This window comes from Lycium barbarum, chromosome 6 (genome assembly GCF_019175385.1).
Source record: "Lycium barbarum isolate Lr01 chromosome 6, ASM1917538v2, whole genome shotgun sequence".
Lineage (NCBI taxonomy): Eukaryota > Viridiplantae > Streptophyta > Magnoliopsida > Solanales > Solanaceae > Lycium > Lycium barbarum.
The window spans coordinates 88,464,361-88,483,894 of record NC_083342.1 but is presented as its reverse complement, the minus strand read 5'-3'; the positions used below and the strand labels follow the sequence as shown (position 1 = coordinate 88,483,894).

The 19,534-nt window shown below is 37.3% G+C and overlaps 1 protein-coding gene across 1 annotated transcript; it reads left to right on the top strand.

The window, feature by feature from the left end:
* Positions 1 to 8,490: 8,490 nt before the first annotated feature.
* On the top strand, positions 8,491 to 9,479 carry LOC132599788 (cytochrome b561 and DOMON domain-containing protein At3g25290-like). The gene has a single exon (XM_060313000.1). It carries the CDS (start codon positions 8,585 to 8,587, stop codon positions 9,263 to 9,265), a length of 681 nt encoding a protein of 226 aa, XP_060168983.1. The 5' UTR covers positions 8,491 to 8,584; the 3' UTR covers positions 9,266 to 9,479.
* The last annotated feature ends 10,055 nt before the right edge of the window (positions 9,480 to 19,534 follow it).

Genomic DNA, 19,534 nt, shown 5'->3' with positions numbered 1-19,534 from the left:
TACTTCTACTAACTCTGCTGAAAATTTCTAATTCACCGTATCTACTCAAACTTACTTACTAAGCTTCTGTTACCACTTGCTAGTATCACATTCTCTAATTCTTCTCTGAGTACTAAAGTGAAACATAAGGTAATTTCTAACTTTTCCTCCTCATCTGACTCTATTCTTGGATTGTATACTATCTTTCTGAACTATAGACATAGATCACACTTAGGGAAATTTCATCTGTCTCAAACAAGAAATTGGAACAACTAACCCCCACTTTCAAAATTATACCATTCTATACACATCAGGGATAAAATACTTAATAACATAACCCTAAGAGGGAACTGCCATATCTTTTTATCTCATAGTAATATTTTCTTCTTGTAGCAACTTACTAACGTCATACTCTCTAGGTCTGATTTGAATAAGCTTAAATAATCTAAAACTATCCCTAGAAATTTAATATCATCTGCTCGTGGTTAGCTTCATAACATGTTACCTCGTAGGGTTTTAAATATGAACCATTATCCTTATATTATAGCTCCGTGGTCAAAGAGTCCAAATAAACTTACTCTATAGGGTATACAACTTACGTGTACTACCATACCGAAATTTGTCTTTCAAATGGTATTAACACCTGATAAACACACCATGCACTATTTGGCAAGTCTTGGGTCTCGAATTTCCTTCTTGCCGCTTACACATTTGATACGTTCAGAATTCGATGGAAAAAGAATGTTACTTACTACTCTAAGCTTCATGGAACGAGTTAGAATAATTCATGATGACTCTATCGGAGAGCAACACATCGATAACGACTAGCTTTACATCTTCATCATCCATTGAGACTAGGCGTATTCGGCAGAATGGGAAACAACACATGAGTTCGAGTGATTTCTGAGAACACAGCTCTATTGCACGATCTAGAGATGAAAAAAGTGAGACAATCTTAAATGTCTTGGTCGTCAACTGTTTATATGTGTGGCGTGCACACACATATAAAAGTGACCCCACTGGACACGGTTTCATAGACTCCCTAAGACACTTAAACCTAGGCTCTGATACCAAGCTTTGTCACGCCCCGAACCATGGCCTGGGCGTAACACGGCACTCGGTGCCATACTGCATGCGACCGAGCGAACCATATGGCTTGCTGAAACATCATGAGGCATACATGGGCGGAAATATAGCATGAACGTGATGAGCTTTTATAAAACATGAGATGTCATAATAATTTAATGATATACTTGTTTAAATCATAAATGCGGAAATAACATCAGTTGAGCCAAAGATGGCTAAACACCTTGCATGTCTAACATAACTAAACTGGCTAGTCTATGAAACCTCTAATCGTGAATCTTGACTGGGAAACGTACTTGCTGGGACAAGGCCCCCCCAACATACCTTTAAATGAATGACTAGTAAAATAAATATAACTGACTAAACCCCGAATGAGATGGGGATCACCAATGAGCTGATACGAGCAAATCCTACTGAGCAGATGCGGCATCCTGTAAATACGTATCTGCATCGTGAAATGCAGGCCCCCGGGCAATAAAATGGGACGTCAACACATTGAATGTACTGGTATGTAAAGCAACTGAATAAAACAACATGGGACATGAAATAATAATGATAGGAACTGAAACCTGGTCATGAACATGAATACATACATATATATAAAACATGGTAAAAATATCATAAGTAGGGAGAGCAATAACTTATAACCAATCCATGGTCTGGTGCTTGCGTCCCGCCAGCAGAAGACTCGGTCCTTGTCAGGGAACATGAGATTTAATAAAATATGAAAGGATCCAGTCATTATGAGAGATCGTCCGAGACATGGGTGGAGCGATCCTCATCCTACGGTGGCTACGTAGTTTCAGGCTATCTGAAGCCTTCCTCGGTAATTAAAGCAACTCCCAAAATCATGAACATGTAAAATAAGTGGCACTTGCTGCCCATGGTTTTCATGAATATAACTTGCTTGTACATGGATATCATAATTTATAGCTTGCTTGCATGAACTTGTAAAACATGTATAGTATTTTCTTGAAAATAGCATAATATATCATAAACTAGCATGCATGAACCCATGGAATGAGATATATGAATTTTTCATAAATTACGGACATATTCTTAATAATCATAAAGAAATATTAAGAACTCAATGATGGAATTATAACAATTCATACATAATATAATCATGAACATGGACCTAGGGTTATCATGAGCATGGTATAGAAACCCTAGTTTTCGCAAAGAATCATAATTTATGGATTATGAGGCGTGGGAAAGAAAAAGGATGTTCCCACACATAGATAGTAACTCTACATACCTTAGTCGCTCCAAAACTTGAAGAAAAATTTGAATCATTGAAGAAGAATTCCAAAAGCTTTGAATTTGGAAACCTTGAGAGGATTTTCACTGATTTTCGTAGCTACTGTTCGTGGCTCAAAGAGTACTACTCTGGACCTCCAAATCCAATCTTCACCATTCATATTTTATACCATTGTGTTAAGAACACTCAGTTAAAATTTGGGCTTGATACAACGTTTAGATTACCGGAAAACACCAATTAAATATGGCTGGTCGGAGTGAAAGTCAACAGAAAAATACTAGGGGTTTCTCTAACTCTTTACAACACTTGATTTTATAGGTACCGGGGTGGATGGATTTATTCTAGTGTTTAGAAACTATGTAAACTTGTATAATTCAGAGGTTTTTGATTGAATGATTTACCTTAGAGGAAACCTCAAGAAACAAGATTGCCAAACCAACTCTTGAAGGTTTCTTGATAGCAAGAATGATTTTCTTGCGGTTCTTGAAGGATTGGAGAGCATAGGTTCTTTAGATATGGAAGTAGAGAGGAAACGAATAGTCTCTTAGGATTTATAATAGTGTTAGGGACGTTTTTACTTCATACAATAATAAAATAAGGAGTCCCAATTCGAGTAGGAAAAGGCTAAAAACGTAACCTAAAATCTGAAAATTCTGCTCCAACCAGTGATAGTAAAAACAGGCATGACCCTTAGCACAGGGCTCCGTTTGAGATCCATAAGATACCGTTGGAAATATATTACAAAGGGCTACAACTTTCATGTTTTAAGTTTTCTCAAATTCTCAATAAATCAAGGGGTTATGGGTGCTCTAAGTAGGCCTGTTGACCATTTTCGTAAAACGCACAAACTTTCAAATTCTCTGCTAAACACTAATGATATAAGTCTAACCTTTGTTCTAAGATACGGGGTGTTACAATACCACGCATGATAATTTCAACAATCTATTTAACATGAATGTTGGACGAGTGAAAAACTCATCAATTTCACAAGTCTAAGTCTTACAAGTCATTGAAAAGAAAAATCAAAGTTCATAGAAAAAATATCTCAAAATGCTTCAACTGTTAGGGTTTCACTATTTTAGGATGGAGATATCGTTGAGGACAATTACTCCGTTCGTTATAGTATCAAACCAAAAGGCCATGTTAAATTTCCAACAACTTTAAATTATGAAACACTAGTCAGTTACATGCACCAAAGAATGAAAACTACACCCACTGAGTTTGGAATCTCAATAACAGGCAGATATCCACAAACAATATCAAACGGTGTAGTGCGTTATGGCATGCACAATATCAACGATGATGAATCTTTGAGTGATTATTTGGGATCACCGGAAGAATATAGTGATTTAGTATCCATTAAAGTTCTTGAGATGTATGTTGAAAAGATACCTCGAGAAGAAGTCCTTCAAGTCCAGTCTATTCATGGTAACACTTATGGGGACTTTAGTTCTTATGGAGCCATTTTGAGTGGTCAAGTGTAGATGAAAAATCTAAGCCAGCAATTTAATCAAGCTTACATTGAAAATTGGTAAATATGCATTTTTATATTATTATTGTCTATAGCGGCACGTGTTTGTTGTATGAATTGGTAAATAACCATTTTTCAAATTTTTATAGGAACTATTCTCAAAACTCGCCAGTGGTACCAAATATGAATGTTGGTGAATCCTCTCAGTTCGGTGGAGTTGATCATTCTCCACACCATGACAGTGCTTATGAACAACAGTAAGTTCATCACCTTGATTTTAAATATAATATATATATATATATATATATATATATATATATATATATATATATATATATATATATATATATATATATATATATATATATATATCGGTATTTAAAATATGTTACTTTTCGTGTAGGAGGAGGAATGCACTTGATAATGAAGATTTTCCAAATTATTATGAGTGATCATCAAGTGATGACAATGAAATAGCTAATAATGCAAGGGTAACTGATGATGAAGATGATGATGATGTTCAAGTTGGTATGACCAACAATATTCCTCAAAGCCAAAACCAATAACAACCAGTGCACCACCACCGATGGCAAAACACCAAACTTCTGAAAGCCCAATTCAGTGGCATTCTAACAATATTCCTTATCTTGATAGCCTGCAAGGTCGTGATGATGCATTTGTCTTCACAAGAGAAGATGATCACAGTAGCCTGAAAACCTAGATTGAACCAAAGGATCTCAACAGAGATCCATGCTACCTTGCAAAAGGAATGTTGTTCGCATCCAAAAAGGCGTTGCAATGGGCTGTCAAAATTTATTGTTTTAAGGACATGAGGGAGTTTAAGGTTGATCAGTCAAACACAAAGATATGGAGGCTAGTATATAGACGACGGTATCAAGGATGTGAGTGGTTGCTTCGGGGAATTGTTAAGCCTGATGGTATGCGGGCTATCACATAATTCCACCAAAAAATACAATTGTGATATGGAAGACAATCGAGCAGATCATTATAATTTAGATACAAACATGATTGCTCAAGTTACTTAAAGACGTTGCCACAACGCCAAGGTAACATATCCTACCTAGTACATTATATGTCTTATACCAATTAAAAGATCATTACTAAATGTTGTTTGTTTAAACTTTTGCAGGATCCTCATCAAAGATTGCATTAGAAATGTTCAAACAGAATATGCTAAAACTATAAGCAACAGAAAAGGATTTCTCGGGCGTAGACGCGCTTTTGAGATGATCTTTCGAAATTGGCATACCTCTTTTCAATCGCTGCCAAGGTATATGGCGGCTCTACGAAATTTTAATACTGGTACTGTTGTAGAGTGGCGGCTTATAGAGGAAAAAATTTTCAACTTCGTATTCTGGACATTCAAACCATGCATTGATGGGTTTGCTCACTGCCGACTAGTGATATCCATAGACGGTACACATGTATATGGTGCATACGGCATCATGCTGCTAATTGCAGTAGGAATGGATGCCAATGGGTCAATATTCCCTCTTGCTTTCGCAATTGCCGCTAACGAGAGCAATGACACATGGGGGTCTTTTTGACCCATTTGAAGGCTCATGTTATTAAGGATCATACGGGCATATGCGTGTTGTCTAATCGTCATAAAGGCATATTGTACTGTATGAATAATTTGTCGAGGTGGCAGCCTCCCCTTGTTTACTATCGCTATTGCTTAAGGCATTTGAAGGCAAATTTGCAATCAACGTTTCACAATGGCACTCTAAACAAATTGATGTGGGGGGCTGCGATAGAGCATCAACAAAGAAAATGGGCTGCAAAAATGGATCTGATCAGGGAAGTTAGTGAACTCGCATACGTTTAGTTGATGAAGCTCGAATTGAAAAATGGACGCTTCATGCTGATGGTGGCAAAAGATGGGGCATGCTCACAACAAATAGCTCAGAGTCTTTCAATGGCTTGCTGAAATCTGCTCGGGTACTACCTGTCACCACAATGGTGAGAATGACTTTTAAGCAGGTTGTGGAGCTATTTGGGGTTAGGACAAGGCAGGTCGGAGCAATATTAGCCGAAGGCGGGACATGGATGCTAAAGCCCTACACTAAGATGGAGCATTATAGGAAACAAATGTGAGCTTCACCAAATGATCGAGTATGACCCCATTCAATGTGTGTATGAAGTTAGGACGGGTTATTAAACGGTAAGGGTGGAAACGTGCATACCATTTATAAGGCAACAAGAACATGCACTTGTGGTAAGTGGCAAACGTACCACATGCCGTGTTCTCATGCTATAAAGTGCTTTGAGAGAATGAAAAAAAGGGTAATAAATTATGTGGCGTGGGAATACAAGGTCCACAGTTACCTTAGAGCATATTCCGGCCAATTCCACCCAGTTGGTGATGAAGCTTATTGGCCAAACGAGCCATTTTCGATGGTTGCTAACAAGGATTACATCAAGAAATTGGGCATTAACTTACGGAGTAGTAGATCCAATCAAATGGATGTTAGTGAAAGAACTTACTTTCTCAAGTGCTCTACATATAAGCAATATGGCCATGACAAGCGTTCGTGTGGGCAACAAGGCCGTGGTGGTACAAGCACGTCTCGAAGTAATAGAGCCTCTATAACTTGAAGATTGTATTGTTACTATAATTTAGTATTGTATTGCTTTGAATTAGTATTGTAATTTAATGGAATGAATTATTTTTGAATAAGTATAAACCTCTCATATTGCATGAATTATTATTAAATAAAATATTTTTATTTGTACATTCAATTTGACTAAATAATAAAACACTTAGATCAAAAGCCTATAAAATATGACACTTAAACTTAAAGAAGACAAGTTTCCAAACAAAAATACTTACTTCGGGGCACTTTAGAACCCCTAAAACGATGATCCAAATGTTTAGTTATACTTGATGTAATGAGCCGACATTATTGTACGCAAAAAACGATATTAAGTCCTATATAAAATATTGATATTTTGGGGTTTTGAAACATGACTAATCTTTTCCCAAAGTATGAAAAAAACGTGATTTCGATAGGTTAAAAAAAATAGCCTTTCACGCACAGAATATGTGCGTGAAAGGACCAAACTAAAAAAGTTACAATTTGGTCCTTTCACGCACAGATTCTGTGCGGGAAACCTAGTTATGTTTTTTTTTTTTTTTTTTTGTGTTAGTTTTTTTTTTTTTTTCCATACTAAAAAATTTGCTGACTCCCATAGGTAGTCTAAACAGTACTCCCTCAAATTTCAATGTCCCTGGTTGCGTTAAATTGTGTGACCACCGCATATAAACTTAAACCGTTGGAGAATATATACTTTTTAATTACTTAATTAAGGGAAAAGGGTCAAAAATACCCCTCTATTTTGGAAAAAGTGCTAAAAATATTCTCCGAATTTATTTTGAGTCAAAAGTACCCCTCCAATCCTTAAAGTTTTCAAATATACCCTTATCTTGACGGAAATTATCCCCCAAAATAACTCAAAATTATTTTTTTAACCCGCTCCATCATTGAAATCGAAAGCAACTAAATAATAACCCATAAGATCCCTTTATTCTCCCAATTCCCTCAAACTTCAAACCTGTGTATTGGGGGAATAAGGGGATCTTATGGATTATTATTAGTTAGGTCCGGTTTAAATGATGGAGCAGGTTTAAAAAATGATTTCGGGTTATTTTGGGGGATAATTTTCGTTATAAGGGTATATTTGAAAATTTTAAGGATGGGAGAGGTATTTTTTACCCAAAATAAGTTTGGAGGATATTTTTAGCTCCTTTTCCAATGTAGAGAGGGTATTTTTGACCCTTTTCCCTAATTTTATTGTCGTTCTAGTTTAACTATAGCAAATTTAGATCAGCTGGTCACTCTCTTGCAAGTAGTCGTCTAGCTCCCACTCCTTGATCTCTTCTTTTTGGTGAAATTTCAACTTTTGAATTTCGATTAGTGAATCTCCCACCCACAGGTATTATTTCGCGTCGTTCCGTATAAGAGGCTCTTCATCAAACTGGGCTTATTGCTATTGCTTGATCCGCATAGACCAAGGGCGAACACTCATCGTTTACGAAATGGACTATCAGGGTATCTAATCATGTTCGCTATCCATCCTTTTGCACCTCAACATTTTTAGGCAAAAGCGGATCCAAGATTTAAACTCTATGGGTTCAATATTTAAGGTTCTTCGCATTAAACTCATTGCACTTTTAAAGTTATGATTTCATATCTACTACTGCTGTTGCTGCTGCTACTACTACTATTTATTGTAATTTTAATAGACTTTTACCTATAAATTTTATGTGCGCAATGAAATACTAGTTTCAAATGAACCGGTACTACTATGTTGCGTTCACCCATGCAATGGCGGAGGAATGATTTTGCCAGAAGATTAAAAAAATTAAAGAAACGAGAAAATGTTGTGAGCAAGGCAACGTGCATGCTTTACAAAAATTTGAACCCCCTTACCACTGAGCTAAGTTTTTGGTTTGTGTTAAAGGGATTCAACATTTAATATATACACAGAAAACATAAATTTAACCCTATAGATACAATGTAATTTTTCGATAAAGGGGGTTCTGCCCTCTCGGCTCTATGTAGATCCGCCTTGTGCCCATATTGGTAGGGACCACAGAGTTGCCTTCGCTTTTGGTGATCCTTTGTAGATCTCGGAATTTCACCCCACACAAAATTCCAATCTCCTTTGTTTCACTTCATCATCGATCTCTAGACTTCTTTTCCCTACAATAGTCAAAAGTTTTGCCACACTCTGCACCTCCACATTAATTTGATCGATCGAAAATGGCTTCTCATTTTCATCTCTTTCTCACCTTCCTAATTGTTGTAACTCTCTTTGTCACACCTTCCATATCTCTCACGTGCTCCTCTAGCAACAATGCCCACTTCATCAACTGTGCGGACCTTCCTTCCCTCAAAGCCTCCCTCCACTGGACCTATGACACCACCAAATCCACCCTCTCCATCGCGTACATCGCGTCTCCAGCCTCGCCGGATGGGTGGATCGCTTGGGGTATCAACCCGACAAAGTTAGATATGATAGGTACCCAATCCCTTAGAGCATTCCAAGCTCCAAACGGCTTCCTGTTCGTCAAGACCTATAACCTTACTTCTAACAATTACATTACCGAGTCCAAGATTTCGTACCATGTTTTGGACTCCAAAGCAGAGTCCTCGAACGGGGTTATGAAGATCTTTGCCACATTGGCGTTGCCCGAAAAGACAGTGAAGGAGAACCATGTGTGGCAAGTGGGGACGGCGGTAAAAGATGGAATTCCAGTCGGACATAAGTTGGATCCCGATAATTTGAAATCGAAAGCTACTCTAGATTTGGTTACTTCTGCAAGTATTATGAGTGGACAGAGCGAAAATATAACTGGAGGGTCTGCAACAATTATGAAGAATGGTACCAGTACGGTTTTCACCTTCTTGTTTGTAATTGGAATTCTGCTTTTGAAGTTTTAGATGCTTTATTTCAAGCTGTACAATTTTTCGGTTTGGCCTTTGGGCAATGCAAATTCTCACTGTACGTGAAAGGAAATCAAAGTAAGAGTTAAAGTGGGTGATAACTTCCATTTAATTACTAAGTGGAGTACGAGTAGTATATTTTCCTTTCCGTGCATTTTTATTAGTAACACAAACTAACGGGATATTCAGGAGTGGTTAAAAAAAAAACAAAGAGATGAAATCAACAACAACAACAACAAGCCCAGTATAATCCCACTATGTGGGGTCTAGGGAGGGTAGAGTGTACGCAGACCTAACCCCCACCTTGAAAGGTAGAGCGGCTGTTTCCGAAAGACCCTCGGCTCAAGAGAGGAGAGAAAAAAAAAAAAAAAAAAAAAGGACAAGACAAAAGGTTAGATATGATCAAGCGTATCAAAAACAATATGAAAGCAAGGAATAACAAAGCAAGAAAGTCATGGTAAAAGGAGAATTAACTGCTATAAATAACTATGAAAATGAAAACAATGAAAGTAAATAAGCCATTATAAACCAACAGATACTCGCAGAAACTCACAGAAATCAAGAGACAAGAAACTATAGAACAACATAACTACTCTTAAGGGAGGATAAACGCGACTACCTACTATCCTTCTACCTTAATATGAGTCCTCCATACCCTCCTATCTAAGGTCATGTCCTCCGTAAGCAGGAAATGCGCCATGTCCTGTCTAATCACTTCCCCCCAATACTTCTTCGGCCTACCTCTACCTCTTCTGAAACCGTCGCTGGCCAACCTCTCGCACCTCCGCACTGGGGCATTTTCATCTCTCCGCATCACATGCCCAAACCATCTCAACCTCGCTTCCCGCATCTTGTCTGCCACTGAGGCTATTCCAACCTTGTCTCAGATGACTTCATTCCTAATCCTATCACTCCTAGTGTGCCCACACATCCATCGCAGCATTCTCATTTCCACCACTTTCATCTTCTGAACATGAGATTTCTTGACTGGCCAACACTCCGGCCCATACAACATAGTTGGTCTAACCACCACTTTGTAGAACCTGCCTTTAAGTTTCGGTGGCACCTTCTTGTCACACAACACTTCGGAAGCAAGTCTCCATTTCATCCATCCTGCACCAATACGATGTGTGACGTCATCATCAATCTCCCCATTTCCTTGTATAATAGACCCAAGATACTTGAAACTATCTTTCTTCTGTATGACCTGGGTGCCAAGCTTCACTTCCACGTCAGCCTCCTGTACTATATCACTGAACTTGCACTCCAAGTACTCTGTCTTGGTCCTACTCAACTTGAACCCTTTAGACTCCAGAGTTTGTCTCCAAACCTCCAGCTTAGCATTAACCCCGCTGCGAGACTCGTCAATTAGAACTATGTCATCCGCAAATAACATACACCATGGCACCTTACCTTGAATTTGCCGCGTCAATCCATCGATCACCAAGGAGAATAAAAATGGGCTAAGAGCTGATCCCTGATGCAGCCCCATCACCACTGGGAAGTGCTCTGAGTCTCCTCCCAAAGTCCTTACCCTGGTCTTGGCCCCATCATACATGTCCTTGATCGCCCTAATGTACGCCACAGGTACACCTCTAGCCTCCAAGAATCTCCATAGAACCTCTCTCGGCACTTTGTCGTATGCCTTTTCTAGGTCGATGAATACCATGTGCAAGTCCCTCTTCCTCTCCCTATATTGCTCCACCAGTCTCCGTACAAGATGAATAGCTTTGATAGTTGAGCGCCCCGGAATGAATCCAAACTGGTTCTCTGAGATAGACACGCCTCTCCTCACCCTCATCTCCACCATCCTTTCCTACACTTTCATAGTGTGGCTTAGCAGCAAACTGATAAATTGAAGTTTAAAACAAAATCAGTTCCCGTTACATCTTACCCAAGATTATTAATTACATACTATATCATAACCTATAATACTGATCTTGTTTTTCTCTTCTTTTTTTTGTCGAAAGGTGTCACGACTCAACCCCGTAGGCCGTGACTAGTGCCCGAGCTGGACACTCGTATGTACCTGTTAACTATAATCATCCACAACTAGCATAATACAGACTTATCAATACTAAGGCAAGACGTCGTGTCAAAACTGTCGCATTATTTAGACGTATCACAACAACCTGTCTCCTGGGGAGGTACAACTTTCAACAGACATTATAGTACATAAGTCGACAAGGATTTCATAATATATAAGGGAACATCCCCGCCATAAACGAGCCGACAAGGCTATCATAACACATTACTTCTCAAAACATATATATATATATATATATATATATATATATATATATATATATATATATATATATATATATATATATATATATATATATATCTACGCAAGCTGACAAGGCTGCCACTACGAATGGGAATGTCCCAAAACATAAGCCATATAGACACAACTGAACAACATCGATACACAACCCACACATATGTCTACAGACCTCTAAGAGTATAACAGTATCATATGACGGGACAGGGCCCCGCCGTACCCCTGGATAAAATACATATACACCACAGAGATTCTGTACCAAAATCTAGGCTCCGGAACAAGGGAGCTCTCCAAGATAGCTGAATAGGACTCCTAAGCTGGTCGGTTACCAACGTGAGCATCTGTACCTGCGGGCATGAACGCAGCCCCCTGAAGAAGGGGGGTCAGTACAGAATATATACTGAGCATGTAAAGCATAAATACAATAAACAGGATCATACTGAAGTGAGGAGTACAGAAAACCAGTACAATAACCAGAAAACCACAAGGCTTACCTTTGAATCATAAATCATGGTGTCAATATCAGACTTAACTCGTTATGAAACTTAATGTCACCATTAGAGAATCATCCTGTTCATATGCATATGTATAACGTGTCCCGGTCCTCTAGTGAGGGACTCGGTAAATAAAATCATATCATCATCATGTATATATATAACGTGTCCCGACCCTCTAGTGAGGGACTCGGTGAATAAGATCATCATGTGCCATCCTGGCCGCCATCCCCATATCATCATATCAACATGTCATCATATCATCATTTACATATATATAACGTGTCCCGGCCCTCTAGTGAGGGACTCGGTGAATAATGCAGTGGATCTGTGCACGAAAACATGTCCTGGCCCGGGACTCAGTGAAAGATGTAACAGTATGCACAAGCAGAGTAGTAAGTAACCATATGCACCCAAATCATCTTTTGAGACTCAATAGATAAGTAGACTAATTAATTCTCGAGTGTCAGGATGATAGCCATATTAAGTTCTCTCTAAATGTCATTACGAACTATATAAAGGAAAGTCTCAGGGATCATAGACATGTATCAAATCAATACGAGACAGCTTATGAAAGTTAAGGACATTATTCATTATAGAATCCTTTAGGAATAGGAATTTTTATGCATCATTTACTATTCAATCATATAAAATACTCGAGGGAAATAGCTTGACTATCCTGAGAGTTCTAACATCAAGAAGTGATTAAGAATCATAAATCATACTCGGAACTTGTGAATAGAATTATCCCAAAGCTCATATCATATCTTACTTACATCTAGGACATGCCAAAAGAAAGAAGGGATAGGCTTTACATACCTTATCCGGTCCAAGCTAACCACAAATCAGATCCCGGGCTTCCCAATCTACAACAACATTATTGATATCAAGTATTAACTATAGCGCGCTCAAAATCCAAAGCCTGAGCTAGCACATCACTTAACAAAATTCGGGCAGCATTTCTCCTGAAAACTTAATAATCCTCGAGATTCCAATCTAGCCAAAACATCAATCAAAATACCAACAACAACAATACCAAAATTTTCCTATCAAATTAGAATTAAATACATTCTTAAATCACTTCCAAAGCAGCCCAATATACATTCATATACCGATACCTGTATACACTTCTTTATTTTCGTATATACATAGTATAACAACAAGCACAACAACAACAACTACAGCCAATCCCACGATATTCCAGCACACTAGACAATTTATAACAACCACCAAACAGTCCACATGACAACAATAACAATTTATCCGATTTCCCGCAATTAATTTCGTAGTTCCCGTTTCTCAATTTAACTATGACCTGGACGAATTTAAATGTATCTAAACAGGAGAATTCTTACCTTATAATCCAAGAATTACTCGTCTTCCATCTTACTTCACTTTGAAGAAAACTCGGATTCAACAACGCAACAAAATATAACAATGAGGTCGAGGTAGATAACAAAACTCGTACGTTATTCTTGAAAATGGATGGATTTTTCTTCCTTTGAATGAAGAAAACATTGTTGTATATACAATATGGACGTTGCTAATTTTCCAAGAAGGGAAATATGTTGCCGCCTACTCACTTTCCTCTTTTAGAAATTGTCCAAAAATGTTAAGAAAGTTGCTGCTCCATTTTCATTTCTAGCGTGTGAACTATTCAAAAGAAATGGCTTCCTATTACTAACGTATTTGTTGAAAGGTTACTGCCTTTTCTTTCCTAAAACTCTTATTCAACAAAGATGACACATAGCAATATTCCTTCTTAATTAAGTGGGGTCCACACACATATAAGCTGTCCTTACTTGCTCTCATGTAAAAATGCCACGACCAGCAAATTAAAACATTAGTCACCATGTGCTCTTTTACCATGCAACAGGTGGAATTACTTTACAACACTTATCCATATATATACAGTTTAGAGGAGGGACTAGTTATAATCACTTAGGCCTCATTTGTTTTCATTAGGATTAAGATGTCTCAATCTGGACACACATCTGAATGATTAAGATGTTGTCTCTAGATCTGAATACTAAATGATTAAAATTGTTTGTTTTTCAACATCTGAATGTGCATAATGTATTTATTTAAACATAATAAATATACAATTAAAAAAAAATAATAACTAAACATTAGAAAATAAATATAAATAAAAATATTATGGATAAAAAAGAAAACATTTATGTTTGCTAGTAACGATGGGGATGTTTGTAGTGGTGGTGGGTGGGGTTTTTTTTGGGGTGGGTGGGGTTTTTTTGGGGGTGGGGGAGAGCTGGGTGGGTGGTGGTGCGGTGGGTCTGGGATTAGGGTGGGTGGTGATGAGGGGGGTGCTTGGGGGTAAGGTAGGTGGGTGGTGAGGGTATGGTGGGGGTGGTGAATGGGGTAGAGGTTGGGTGGTGGTGGGTGGGTTTGTAGGGTGGGGTGGGTAGGTGGTATTGGTGGTGGCAGTGAGTTAGGGTAGGGTTGAGGGTGGGTAGTAGAGGGTTGGGGTGGGTAGTAGTGGGGGTTGTGGGGTGGGTAGTGGTGGGGGTGAGGGGTGGGGTGGTGGTGGTGAGGTGGGTAGTGGAGTGTTAGGGTGGGTGGTAGGAGTGGGGAGAGGAGTGGAGCCAATGGTAAAAATTATCCATACAAAATTCCTCTTAATGATATTAAGACTTTGTTCAAGATCTTAATGATTAAGATTTATTCATAGCAAATAAGTCTTTAGATCTTAATGTAAACAAATGCACTTAATGACTTAAGGTCTAAATAATTCAAATTCGGACCTCCATTAAGTGGAAACAAATGAGGCCCTAGTGAAATATGAAGCTTGTCAACCAGGATCAAAGATGAAGGCTCCTTTTTTGACTCCGATCATGAAGTTAGGTGTCCCTCTCTCCTCATTCTTCAAGGTGGACATAATTTGAGAGAACAAGTTTATAGCCTCAGCGAAGAATTTGCGTTTGTTCCTTTCAGCTAAATTTGCCAAGAGATTTGCAATTGTCTTTCCATCCCTGAAAGTGTGAAGAAGTTGAAATCTGCCTTCCAAAATCATATTAACCTGTTTGATGTACTCCTGAATGAGCCAAGAAGTTTTAATAATGCGCTTAATCACGTGCCCTTAACTGATCTTGCTCGAATAACACAATTCAATACATACACAAGGTACATATACCAGCAAGAACTTCTCTAGCTTTTGTTTGGTTTTTTGGAGTGTGAATGGAAAATGAGAAAAAGTACCTTTTGGAGTGCACCCAAAAGACACTTTTTGGATTGCACCTCTCCGTCTCACCTTTTCATTGCCTATAAATTTAGAGGACTAGCCTCAGATTTATACACAGAAATCTGAATATTTTTCTCCCTCTAAACTGTTCTCTGCATTTGTTTTCAAAATAAAATTTTAGTAGAATCGTGTGATTTGTTGCTGAATTTGCATTCGACGAAGTTGGTGGTGTTTGAGTACACCATCAGCAGGTATATTTGTTTTATCCTGAGAGGAAGTAATCCATAACCTCGAGTACAGTGAGGGGATTCAATTCCTTAAGGACACATAGTGAATCTTGTGGACTCGGATATTTTCAATTTTATGTATTTTAGTTTTTTAAGATTAACTCATCTTTTTGGTTTATTGATTTGAACATAGATTTACTAACAATCTTAAGGAATTTAGTGAATATTTTGAATCCCCAGTAGAGAAAAAATCGAAGTGATCAATTTGTGGACTATGTTCATTCTTGGATGGTCCTAAGAGAAATCTACTCACTGTATTCGCTGGTTTTGAACTGTCTGATGGATGACTGATATAGAGGAAAATAAAGGAAAAGTTCCGAATGTTGTTTAAACAGACATGTCTTTTCTTTTCATACTCCATTATGTCCAAACGAGCAGGCCAATGATGGCACAAAACAAAATTGTTCTGGGATGGAACAATTAATGTAAAGTCACAACTACCTGTGTTGTTAAAACATGCCAGTAGTTGGTGGTGGCCAATACTTGGCAAATACATGAAAATCCACCATAATGATGAAGGATAATTTTATGGTCAATGGGAAAGATGGCATGGTGACTTGATTTATAACAACACTGGAATTTATGCACGCAAACATATTTGCATTACAGTGATTATGAAGAATTGTATTCAAACGACACGGCTTTTCGCACTCAGTTAATTTATGTTGGCCACTGTTTGAAGATATTAGAACTGCATAAATTCAGGTTTTACTTTCTCAAATTCTTAAGGTTTTCTGCCCAATGTGATTTCTAAAATTTCAATTTTTATAAATATTAGGGTAGATGTTTATTATGTGATGATCTCAGATATTTTTTTGTGCGTCACATAAGATTAATTAGTTGATGTACTATTTGATAGCATGCATAAAATATGTGGAAGAGTATTTTCAAGATAGTAAGACATGAATTAGGCTTTACAGTGATACTTGAAAATTATTCTTGAGATCATGGAAATAATATGCATATATTATTATGGGTGAGTAAGAATATACACCTTTTTTTTCCAGCATAAGCGTGCATATGCGAGTGTTTTGTATTTATAAGAACCCAAATCTCGAAAGACGCCTTTGATGTTGGATAAAGATTACTGAAGTAATCCCAACTATTATAGTAAGGAATGAAATCCTATGAGCATTGATATGCATATGAGTTGTATAAATTATTTTAGTGAATAGTTTTTTTTCTCTTCCTCTTCTCTAAAATATGGCGTCACTTTGGCAAGACCAAAGTGGTCGGGTCCCTGAAGGGTTAGTGGCGTTTGTGATGAAGATTGCACTAGGGTGATTTTTATTCCTTTTCTCTTATGGAGAAAATTATTTATAAAGGGAAAAGAATCTTTTGTGTTTTGATTTGTAAAGGAGATTAAGAAAAAAAAAAAAAACTCTTTTCAGAAATAGTAATCTTTTTGGAGACTAAAGCCATTGTGGTTTGCTACTCCGCTGGTTGGAGATTAAGATTTGCGTGATTTTCTACTCTAAGTTACTTCTCGGTTTAAATAATATAAAAACTTTACCGATTTAGTAACATTCGTTGGTTTGAAGATATAAAATCTTCCCTGGTTATTTATTCGGTTTGAAGAGATAAAAACTTCATTGATTTATTAAATTTGTTTGTGTCAGAATTATTTGGTTTGAAGATATAAAAACTTCACTGTTTTATTCTCTAGTAAAAAGAAGAGAGAGAGTATGACCGTAAGGGTGTTCGTTGCATTCTGTGGTGCAAATTGCTGATAGAGATGAAAATTAAAGAAAAATTCTAATTTGAGTTTTTAAAGCGTGAACAAAAACATTTTTCTATAACTCCTGGTGATTCTCCTTCGGATTATAAAATTCAGTGGCTAAGAATTTAAATGAAAAGGATCATATTAATTGTTTGACATTGAATTTGTATGTGACATCTATGTTCATGGCAAAGCCTTCTTCATTAGTTTCGTTCCCTATTTTTTCTAATAGTCTTGAAGAGATTCAGGCCACCAATCTTTGTTGATAAATTAAGTGTTGATAAAGTGGTTATCATGCAAGGAGCAACAGTAAATGATATACATATATTTTTTGTATATGTTATAGGGATATTATAGTGAATACTGACACTTATGTTAATGATTTCTTGTAAAACTTTATCATGGTTGGTGTCTTTAGTTCTCCTTTCACTAATGGGTGACTAGTATGTAATATACTGATTCATGGGAACTAAGTGCTTATGTGTTTAATGATGATGTTGCACGTTAAAGGAACGACTTAACCCAGATGGTGAATACCTTGTTAATGAATTATGGTTTATCCCAGAATTGTGGGGGGTGGGGGCTATTCTTACAGCTAGCCGAATACTCAATTTAGTGCCCCATAGAAACACTATTTGTTCCACTTGAAAAATGAAAAGGAAGAAAAACCAATTTGAAATACTTCAAAGTGTGGGGTGTTTGGCCAAAGTGCAAGTTCCTAAACCCAAAAGCGTAAAAATAGGACCTAAAAACTGTTGATTGTGTTTTCATAGAATATGCCACAAATAGTAAAGCATATCGATTTATGGCTCACATATCAGAAAATCCCGACATTCATGTGACTATGATAATTGAATCACATAATGCTGACTTCTTTGAAAACATATATTCGTATAAAAGGGAATGTGAGTCGTCTAGTGAAGGATCTAAACGACCTTAGGAATAAACAAAGGAAAATGTTCTTGATTAGGAAAATCCAAGACGTAGCAAACGTCAAAGGACATCTACTTTCTTTGGACAAGATTTTCTAACATTTTTGTTGAAAAATGAGCCTTGAACTTTCAACAAAGCTATGACTTCTTCGGAAGCTCCATATTGGAAAAAGGCAGTCAATAGTGAAATTGAATCCATATTAAACAACCATACATGGGAGTTGGTTGATCTTCCTCCAGGGAACAAACCTTTAGGTTCCAAATGGATTTTCAAAAAGGAAAATGAGAGCTGATGGCACTATTGTTAAATATAAGGCAAGACTTGTTGTCAAAGGGTATAGACAACGAGAAGGTCTTGATTACTTTAATACTTACTCGCCAGTAATGAGAATTACATCCATTCAGGTGTTAATAGGCTTAGCCGCCGTGTACAGTCTTAAAATCCATCAAGTAGATTTGAAAATAACTTTTTTAAATGGAGATCTGGAGGAAGAAATCTACATGGAACAACCCGAAGGGTTTGTGGTTTCCGGGAAAGAGAAGAAGGTGTGATGACTTGTTAAGTCTCTTTATGGGCTAAAACAAGCAACCAAACATGGCATGCGAAATTTGAACATACAATGCTATCAAATGGATTTAAGATAAACGAGTGTAACAAATGTGTTTACATTAAGAATACTTCAAATGGATTTAAGATAAATGAGTGTGACAAATGTGTTTACATTAAGAATATTCCAAATCACGTCGTTATTGTTTGTTTGTATGTTGATAATGAGTAAAGTCATTGCTGACATAAATGTCACTAAGCGTATGCTAGCTAGCAAATTTGATATGAAAGACTTAGGAGTTGCCGACTTAATTTTAGGAATTAAGATCCGTAAGACTCCTCAAGGTATAGCTCTGTTTCAGTCTCATTACATTAAAAGATTACTTGAGAAGTTCAAGTATTTAGATTTTAAAACTATAAAAACTCCAATTGACGTAAACCTGGCTCTTGCAAATAACAAAGGTGAAAGTGAGTGTCAATTGGACTATGTTAGGGTATTGGGAAGCTTAATGTACATTATGAACTGTACGCGACCAGATATAGCTTGTGCTATAAGTAAACTAATTCAGTACAGGAGTAGTCCCAATCAAACGCATTGGATGGCAATGAAACGAGTTCTTGGATATTTAAAACATACCCAAATTTTTTCCTTGCATTACAATAAATATCCCACAGTTATTGAAGGATATAGTGATGCAAATTGGATCACCGGAGCAACTAAAATTAAATCCACAAGTGGATACGTTTTTACCATTGGTGGAGTAGCAGTTTCTTGGAAGTCATCCAAACAGAGATATATCGCC